This window comes from Capsicum annuum, chromosome 8, assembly GCF_002878395.1.
Source record: "Capsicum annuum cultivar UCD-10X-F1 chromosome 8, UCD10Xv1.1, whole genome shotgun sequence".
Classification (NCBI taxonomy): Eukaryota; Viridiplantae; Streptophyta; class Magnoliopsida; order Solanales; family Solanaceae; genus Capsicum; species Capsicum annuum.
In genome coordinates this window covers 56,282,132-56,291,115 of record NC_061118.1, presented here as the reverse complement: position 1 = coordinate 56,291,115, position 8,984 = coordinate 56,282,132, and the positions used below count along the sequence as shown (strand labels likewise).

At 36.7% G+C, this 8,984-nt stretch overlaps 2 protein-coding genes across 4 annotated transcripts; one reads left to right on the top strand and one right to left on the bottom strand.

The window, feature by feature from the left end:
* The first annotated feature begins 491 nt into the window (after positions 1–491).
* On the top strand, positions 492–3,465 carry LOC107839024 (VAN3-binding protein). The gene is made up of 8 exons (XM_016682356.2): positions 492–1,058; positions 1,184–1,249; positions 1,660–1,728; positions 1,799–2,171; positions 2,488–2,652; positions 2,732–2,781; positions 3,010–3,067; positions 3,156–3,465. Exons 1-8 carry the CDS (start codon positions 774–776, stop codon positions 3,347–3,349), a joined length of 1,260 nt encoding a protein of 419 aa, XP_016537842.1. The 5' UTR covers positions 492–773; the 3' UTR covers positions 3,350–3,465.
* On the bottom strand, positions 3,363–8,844 carry LOC107839025 (lactoylglutathione lyase GLX1). Of its 3 annotated transcripts, none has more exons than XM_016682358.2 (9): positions 8,532–8,844; positions 6,645–6,849; positions 6,434–6,558; positions 6,267–6,331; positions 5,704–5,916; positions 5,562–5,609; positions 4,967–5,074; positions 4,670–4,810; positions 3,363–3,670 (listed from the first exon to the last, which is right to left on the bottom strand). In XM_016682358.2, the coding sequence occupies exons 1-9, from the start codon at positions 8,608–8,610 to the stop codon at positions 3,629–3,631; spliced, it is 1,026 nt and encodes a 341-aa protein (XP_016537844.1). In that variant the 5' UTR covers positions 8,611–8,844; the 3' UTR covers positions 3,363–3,628. The 3 variants fall into 3 exon arrangements, with proteins under 3 accessions (XP_016537844.1, XP_016537843.1, XP_047251636.1); XM_016682357.2 differs by lacking the exon at positions 8,532–8,844 and adding an exon at positions 8,004–8,333; XM_047395680.1 differs by lacking the exons at positions 3,363–3,670; positions 8,532–8,844 and adding an exon at positions 8,004–8,334 and having other exon boundaries at positions 4,716–4,858.
* Positions 8,845–8,984: the final 140 nt, after the last annotated feature.

Below are 8,984 nucleotides of genomic sequence, written 5' to 3'. Positions count from 1 at the left end.
AAGACATGATTAGACACATAGCAATGATGAATGTGTCAATTAATGAGATGCTATCTCTTTTTCTCTATTGCCTCATAGTCATGAAACTCCATTTTTAAGTAAAAAAGAGGAGGAACCACTTCGAACAAATGTCATAAGAAATTCAATTCCATCGTTCACCACTTAGCTTAATGTTTAAGAAAAATGCCCATTGATCATCTAGTGCCGCACATCATATATTTAAAACAGTTTTTTGGACTTCAAAAATAGTATTATAACTCAAGGGTATATCATTTTCTGCTATTATTTAGATTGCAGCTCTGAGAACATATGCATGTATATTTTATGGAGGGTCCCTATTGGACAGTCATCATGAAGCCCGCCGTCCAAGAACTAATCTTTTTAACCCTTTATTTATAAAGAAGAAATAAAGATAGAAAGACAAAGGGAAGTTGGAGACAAAGTTTAAATGAGCTTTTAAACTGGGACCTGTCCATATCCAGTGTTAAAAATATACTATGTTCCACTTAATTCTTTCTTTTTGAATTTTTAAGATTTCGAGGGACTTTTGAAGTTTTTACTCTGAGTACTCCACTCCATCACTACTGTTATATATACCACATTGTTTCCTTCGTTTTTCTTCCATTGTCCTCTACCTTGCATACTATGTTAACTTTCTTTGGTCTCAAAAAGATTGATATAGAAAAAAGTGTAGATAAAAGTTAAAAACATTCACAAGTTTCACTTGAACGAAATTTGTACTAGTTAATAACACACTGATCTCCTCCTTTTGAATGGTTATAATGGAGACAGTGAGCTCTTGTGGTGTTAAATGCAAGTCAAATAGGTTAGAAGGGATCAACGAAGACGGTGCAGCAAATTGGCTACCCGGGGCATGCCCTCCACCAGAAACTCCTACCGAGTCTATGGAGTTCCTCGCAAGATCATGGAGTCTGTCAGCTAAGGAACTCTCCAAAGCTCTTTCTCACACAAAACAAACAAGTTATCTAGACGAGAAGATGTCAGTGTCACTTTCATTACAAGCACAGCATGGAAAGACCTCGATTATAGAGGAACTTGTAAGCATTTCTTCGTTAAAGCATGTGTCTTTATTCAATTACTCCTATCTAGCGAGTACTGTTATGGAAATGCTTGCTTTCATGATTGCTTACAAGTTTCTACTCTTATTGTCTTCATATTGCAGCAAGAACAACCATTACCTAACTCTGATAGCCCTCCAGTTTCTCCTCGGGGAAGTGATAATACGAAGGTAAAAGCAAAGGGGGGAACGGGGTTCCTATCTATTCTAGCACATGCACGGGTGCAACTAAAGATTTTGCATATTTACATCACTCTTTGAATTTATAAATAGGCTAGAGGAGTAACAGTAGTGCTGTACCATTTTTTCTGAATTATAATAATGCAAATTAGGTGCTACAATAAAGAAACATGTGTTTGGCTGAGAAAGCAACCACAGAGTATTTAGCATCATTTCGTGAATAAGTAGATGGATAAATTATGTCGGAGTGCCCTCTAGGTTGATGGAAATAACTCAACTCTTTCCTTGTTCCCCAAATTATTCTTTAACTCTCCGTTTTGCACATAGCTGAATAACTTACTTGTCCCTAATGGATCAGTAACTGACATCCTTAACACAAAAAATTGTACTGATGTGTGCAGGAATTGTTTTTACTACATCAGGCACTCAATCCAGATTTCCTCTCCAGTCATCATCTGCTGAAAGCTGGGGTATACAACTACTTTTACGATTACTTTATTGATGTCTCTGAGCAATCATCACTAAACTGGCATAATGCAGCTCTACAGGACCGTGATGCGTGGCAAGACAATTGGTAGATGGCTGAAAGATCAAAAAGAAAAGAAAAAACAAGAGCTTAGAACTCACAGCGCCCAGGTGCACGCAGCAGTTTCAGTAGCAGGGGTTGCAGCTGCAGTGGCTGCTCTTGCAACCTCATCAGTAACTTCTCCAGACCAGTCCATCATCCAACACAAGACATCTTCAAAGATGTCAACTGCAATTGCATCTGCAGCAGCTTTAGTTGCATCCCACTGTATTGAAATTGCAGAGGACATGGGTGCCGAACAGGATCAAATCTTATCAGTTGTAAATTCAGCTATCAATGCAAAAACTAGTGGAGACATCATGACTCTAACAGCTGGAGCTGCTACAGGTATTAAGACAATTGGTCTCCATGGTTTGTCAATCTAAAGAAAGCACAAAAGCAACCAATTTGATAAATAAATCCAACTCTTGTATTCTTCTTTACCGTAGCATGCTTTGCAAAATAGTCAAGTCAGCATCCTGTGGACCATGTAGACTGTTGCATGTCAGCAGAACAGAATCTCATATTCCTCATTTTCCAACTGTTGCTGCTAAATGATCCATAGAGTATTTTCTATCTATAGGGATGGGAACAACTCTACTCAACTGTTTGATAAGCTTAAACTGGTAATACTAATCTCTCTCATTGGAATTCACTATTACAGCATTGAGAGGTGCTGCCACTCTAAGGGCGGGGCTGCAGAAAGGAAATGGAGCTGCAGCTGTTGGTCTAGCTGATGAGTGTGTCGAAGGTAACAAAGAATCAACTGTTACAGCAGCTCTTAATTTTGTTGCCAAAGGGGGAGAACTACTCAAACGTACAAGAAAAGGTAATACGGATTGAGGAACTACACTCACCTTGCAAGAGATATAACAGTTGTTTTTTCAACAATGTTTCTGCTGATGCAGGAGATCTCCACGGGAAACAAGTCTCTTTCAACATAAACTCGGATTGGCAGGTAATATTTCAGAGTATAACATCTAAACGGATATACTGTCTATTAAACAAATGAAATGTGTTTCTTATCAACAGGTAATGTTAAATCCACGCAGAGAATATTCTAAAGTCCTTTTATAAGCAGTTAGATTGAAAGCAAACAAACTTTACTTATGCAGCTCACATGGTTGTTATTTCGTGTTCCACTATAGCATCATAACAAAAGTGCAAATATGAATCTTGGTAGCAGGTGATAGCTAAAATGAAAAGCAAGCACATGGCAGGAACATTCACAAAGAAAAAGAAACGTAAGTGCAAACAAATACTCACTCTAGTATCAAATTGTCTATGTGATCCTTTACACACCATCTAAATTGGTGCTTGATGAGTGTCCAGTTGTGGTCTCTGGAGTCTGTTGTGACATACAACCATGGCTTGGACGAGATGAGGAACATAACGAGCAGAAGTGCTACTTCGGGATACAAACTGCTGAAAGGATGATTGAATTTGAGTGCAGAAACAAAGGGGAGAAACAAATGTGGGTGGATGGGATTCAACAAATCTTGTACTGCCGCATGAACATGACATGACTTTGGATGAACATTTCAAAAGAGAACCGAACAGTAGTTTTTATAGCAGTTGACAATGTGTGACTTCCAATTCTAAAATACAGCATCAAATCAAAGAAACAATGGGATTGATTTAAGTTGTTACATTTGTACGGGGATAGATTACATACTAGGAAATGGCACTACAATGAGCTATCTGTGGTTTCTTCCGGATAGATAACCTGAATGATATCACTGGACAAATAAATTATTCAGAAATCTAATGCAGGATTGAGATGTCTGGGGTAATACTGCGTATGTTCACTCTAATTCTTTCATAAAATCAGCATTATCAACGAAAACCTGCAAGACAACAAATGCAAAAAACTAAGATGGAAAGCATAAAGAAAAACATTTATCCTTCCTATTCTGATACCTATCTAGTGTTTCACACCGAAGCTGAGCATTTTATTCCATTTTTGTTGCATTGTTTGTAGTAGTCTTAACAACATGGCATCATTTCATACCCAGAAACCTTATACCAATCACCAACCTTCTTGTTGGGCTCAGACAGCCCATAGACACTTTTACATGGTTTTATATTGTCCACTTTGGGCCAAGCCCGCACGGTTTTCCCCAAAAAGCCTCACACCATTAAGAGACCCTACACCTTATATGTAGCTTCTCAATCCTTTCAGCTACCAATGTGGGACTTTTGTTCGCATACCTAACACTTATAGTGGTGTATGCTTTTGCAGTTACTGATACATTCCATGTCTCAGTTCAACAGACCTAGATATTATCATACTTCAGTTTTACGACTGCAGAAATAATGTTTGAGCGATCAAATTTTGAAACCGATCAAAAAATAACATCTGTTTTTCACAAATTCAATAGGTGCTGACATATGTGATGCTACACCAAAAACTTAGTAAGTTAAATTAAGATATGAATTGTTTAGGCAATGAAGTGTCATCTGTTTTACACCCACTGAAGAAAATAACGTCTCTGCTGCAGATTTGAAACAACAGTTTTCTCTCTCATACCTAGTGTATAGTTAGCAGTGACTAGAGGTGTTGCTTATTCTACGCAGACCTAGCCAATTGGAGTGAGGATCAGCAAAGAGAAGTTTTCAGTGATTGATCAGTTTATAAATTTTGTTTTTGTCCCTTTCCTTAAGTAAAGAGAGAAGATAGTCAATATTCAAGGAAGATACTGGCCTTCAAATAATAGATACTTTTAAATTAGTATTCTGACAAAATAAAGCATGAGATGTCTAGAAACAAGTTTTGGTGCATCATCTAATGCTGGAAACCAATCTGCCAATTCATGCCAAAATAATCATAGTTGTTGAAGACTTACTGTCTTCCAACCATCAGGATCAACGCATGCCATGATCTTGGTATTTAAACCCGGCAAAGGTCCAGGTTCAACTACAATTTCCCCTCCATACAGTTTTATAGCTTCTGCAGTCTTGTAGACATCATCTGTTCCTACTGCAATCTGTAAAAATATGGAATATTCCTAACAAGCTGAGATCCAGAGAGTTTTCTGAAGTTCATGGAAAGAATCTATCATCAATTATAACTTCAAATGAGTTTGTTAATATTACTTGTCTTAAACAGCATATTGAACTATAATATGTCTGAATGGTGTTACCTGAGCATAACCATTTCCTTTATCATAGCTTTTGACGCCATAAATATATGTTAATTCCAGAACTGCATTTTTGTCTTCTGGTCCATAACCCATGATGGCTATTGTGTTCTGAGAACAAGTGTTAATAATTAACAAACAGAAGAGAGAGACAGCCATAAATTAGCATTAAGGAAACGTCCAAGTAAAAAATGAAATATATCAAGTGTAGCAAGCACTACTTTAATAAAATGTAAAGGAGAATATAAGAACAGAAGCCGTCCTAGTTTGGGGACCCACTCCAGCAAGACAGAAATTGTCTACCACCTTGAAAATGAAGTATATTTACAAAATCAATGGAGAGAAAACCAAGAGCAAAAGGAAACACCAATAGGCTTATTAAAGGTTGGCTCTCATATGATATAAAAGAATCAAGCATCCAACCCAAAGCCTCAAGGCATGAGTAGAGTAGCCCAATATCTTTATAGACCCCGTCGAAGATGGCTTTTATACCCAATGCCGGACACTATGTAACTCAATAAGAGGACGGCATACGCATTCAAACAAGACCAAATCTAACCAAATAAGGACCATTTTTCGAAACAACCTACAAACTCACTTTGTTGTCCGGATCAACTGTTTTACGAAGAAGCTCCATGCCGAATGCCTTGAAAAATTCATCAACAATGAAGATTTAGTGTTTCTTGCAATCAAAAAAAGACAAGTATATACTAGAACTTTCATCTAGGTAATCGGCTTACCCTCTTATAGAAATTAATGGACTGGTCAAGATCTCCTACACGAAGCATGACTTGACGGAAAGGTTCAAGAGTAGGTCCTCTCTCTAATAGTTCAAAGTTGTAGCCATCAGGATCTTCCACGAGGGCAATTATAGGTCCTCCATCTTTGATTGGAGCAGGTTCCTGGACAATTTTCCCTCCCTCTACTTTTACTAGGTCTACCATTTTAGCAACCTATATGGAAAATTAGAAAAATATGTGACCCTAAATATTTGTGAACTTCGATAAGTAATGACAGGGAAAAAAAGAGAAAGAAATACTATTAGAGGAGCATTTCTAAAGATGTCTAACTGAGATACTGGTACTCCTCACATCAAGATGCATGAAAGTCACCAGCAAGTAATGAGGTGTAGAGTAACTTCAAAAACCAAGACCAACCAAAGAAAGAAAAAGGGCAAATAATCAATTCCAAGGCAACTGCCCTAAATGCCTGAAAATCTTCGCTGATATTAGTTTATTTGATACTACGACACCAGAGAAGTATAAATGGAACCAATGAATTTTTCGTATTATGAACAACTTACATCCTCAATGGCAATTCCAAAATGACCAAAACCAGTTCCAATATCATACTTGTCAACTCCATAGTCTGAAAGCAACAGGGGAAAGTACAATAACTGTAACATCCTAAAGTACAATAGACAATTGTCGAAGAAAGCATAGTGCCACTGCCAGCTATGAGAAGCCTTACTGTAAGTAAGTTCAACGGCGAAATTTGATTCTTCAGGTCCATAACCAAGAAAAGCATTTGAATAACGCTCCTCTGGTATGTCTCGTTTCCTTAACAGCTTCATGCCCAAGCATTCCGAGTAAAACCTGTATCACAAAAACATGTACCTACTTGTGAATATGAAACATAATACTGAAGCTTCAACCTTTTTTCTCTGTAAAAACAAACCTACTTTATTGTCTTGTCCAAATTCCCAACACGATAAACGACATGGAGCATTCTTCTTTTGTCCTTCTTGATCCAATCTGATGCATTTTCATCACTTAGGGCAATATTTGACTGCGCCAGTTCAGCAATCATTTCACTTTCGATCACTTCCCCTTCAGCATTAAGAGATTCAGCTGCTTTTCCATTGAATAATTGTGACTGGGTGATGGCTGAATAACCAATGAACTTCAGTAAGTCATTTACTACTACATCATTGTTCAGTCTTTATATTCTGTCTGTAGTAAGTTATGGGTAGATCTACAATCTCAACTCCTCTCTAGTCCCTTAGTCAGAGTATTTGTGCAACAAATGTGATAATGCATTTTATGTTCATTCAGGAACAACCGATACCTCCTATATTCATTTGGCACTATGGTGCTGTCAAAGGGAACATGTAGCCAACTATACAATAGGCTTTATGTGAGCTTATTTTTGCTCTACTAATTCTATATATCATATCTGTCCGCTACACCTGACTCGACATCCTATATCATGTGATTATTAGATGATCAGTTATAGATAATAACTTAATTCATCAGTTCAATGAAGTTTGCCACATTTTTTAATTTCTAAGAATTGAAAGATCATCGTGAAACACATTAGTCAAATAACTTTTAATGCAAGTGATTTTCACATCGTAAAACACCATCATCACTTTTAGTCTTGAGCCGGGGGTCTATCGGGAACAACCTCTCTATCTCACCTCTAAGGTAATGAATGGATTCTGCTCGTACAGTTACCCTCCCCAGACCCCACTTTGCGGGAATATACTGGGTATGTTGTTGTTGATTTTCACAAAGTCAGACAGACAGAAAACAGAAAGAGAACCCGAGGTGCTGACCCACAGAAGGCAGGCCCGTCTATCCCGATCGGCATAATAAGGACTTGTCCTTACTTGAATTAAGACTTTCATAGAGCAGAAACCCGGGGGAAATCTCAATAAAAAGTCTTGTAATCTTAGGCTCATCAGTCATCAACCCTACATTTAGTAATGGATTGACTACCAATTCAAAAACAACAACAGCAGACCCAGTGTAATCCCACAATTGTGGTTTGGGGAGGGTAATGTATACAAAGACATTACACCTACCTTGAGAAGGTACAAAAAACTAAAGCTAAAATCTAGCTCTAAGCATTAAGAAAAGAAAAAAAATATCAAATAGCAATATCTTCTTTTTTTTTCCCATTTTTTGTAAGAGTAGATAAGTTTGGATTGCATTTGGATAAGATAAGCATAAAGGCCATTTCTTTTCGGTCATTTATCAAATAATGTGACAAAATCATGGAGCATATACTTTATTCATAAGAAATGAAATGCAAGAACCTGTAGTGAGTTGAAATAAAGCAAGCCTACGAGATGGGCTATAGGCACAAGGCACAAAAACACTGCTGCACCCATTATTAGCGGGAGAAGGAAAAATGAACTTCAATGGCTGTTGAATTTTAGGGGAAAATATTTGTAGAGCCATTTGTTTTGAATCAACTCTAAGTTGTGCAACACCTATGTCCTCCGCATTTATCAACCTTTATCCTAACTTTATTTTGCTGATTTATATGTATTGAGTGTGGATAAACACCTTGTAATTCTACAAATATTGCAAAACTGTAGTATTTTCGATGTACCAATTTGTATGATATTACTAGGCATAATATGTGACAGTCACTCAAACTTGACCTAAACTAATAAGTAACCATTCTAACTTTGGGAATGCACATCTAAACAACTTATTTTGATCTCAACTGAACATTCCAATTTGTCTCCAATGTGTCTCCTGGACACTGGATGCGATGGTGACATGGCACATAAAATGTGAGAAATGTCAAAACAATACAAAAAAAAATATTGGATTACCCATCCAAATTGACGAGCAATGAAGCACAAATAATAACATCAGCCCTCCAAGTGTTGCCCATTTTAATATTGATTTCATCTCAACAATTTAATATAGTAATTCACGAAATCTGACTTCTCACCAAATCTGTAAACTCAATTTAGTAACACAAGCAAAAACGGCCAATTTGTTAGAAGTAATGACAGAAATCGCTTTACAAATTGGGTTAAATAGAAAATCCTTTATGGCAACCTAGTCATCTGGTGCTACTATTTTGGAGTTTCTTCTCCTCTTTTTTTTTTCCTCCCAAAAAATTGTCTCACTTTTAAAATAGGGAAAATTTCATTTATTTTAAATCTATATTTATACGTAAGGGTATTAAAAATAGATAACTAACATACTTACCAAACATAGGTTTTTAATTATTTTATTTAGTCTAAATTTTAATTAATTATAATTCATAATTTTTTTTC

Excerpts from the sequence above, each read along its gene's own strand:
- LOC107839024 (XM_016682356.2), top strand. The coding sequence starts at position 774 with ATGGTTATAATGGAGACAGTGAGCTCTTGTGGTGTTAAATGCAAGTCA. Across the intron at positions 2,653-2,731 it reads ACTCAAACGTACAAGAAAAG|GAGATCTCCACGGGAAACAA; the intron begins GTAATACGGATT and ends CTGCTGATGCAG. Across the intron at positions 2,782-3,009 it reads ACATAAACTCGGATTGGCAG|GTGATAGCTAAAATGAAAAG; the intron begins GTAATATTTCAG and ends TCTTGGTAGCAG.
- LOC107839025 (XM_016682357.2), bottom strand. The coding sequence starts at position 8,148 with ATGGCTCTACAAATATTTTCCCCTAAAATTCAACAGCCATTGAAGTTC. Across the intron at positions 6,332-6,433 it reads CGCCGTTGAACTTACTTACA|ACTATGGAGTTGACAAGTAT; the intron begins GTAAGGCTTCTC and ends TGTTGCTTTCAG. Across the intron at positions 5,917-6,266 it reads TTGGAATTGCCATTGAGGAT|GTTGCTAAAATGGTAGACCT; the intron begins GTAAGTTGTTCA and ends TTTTCCATATAG.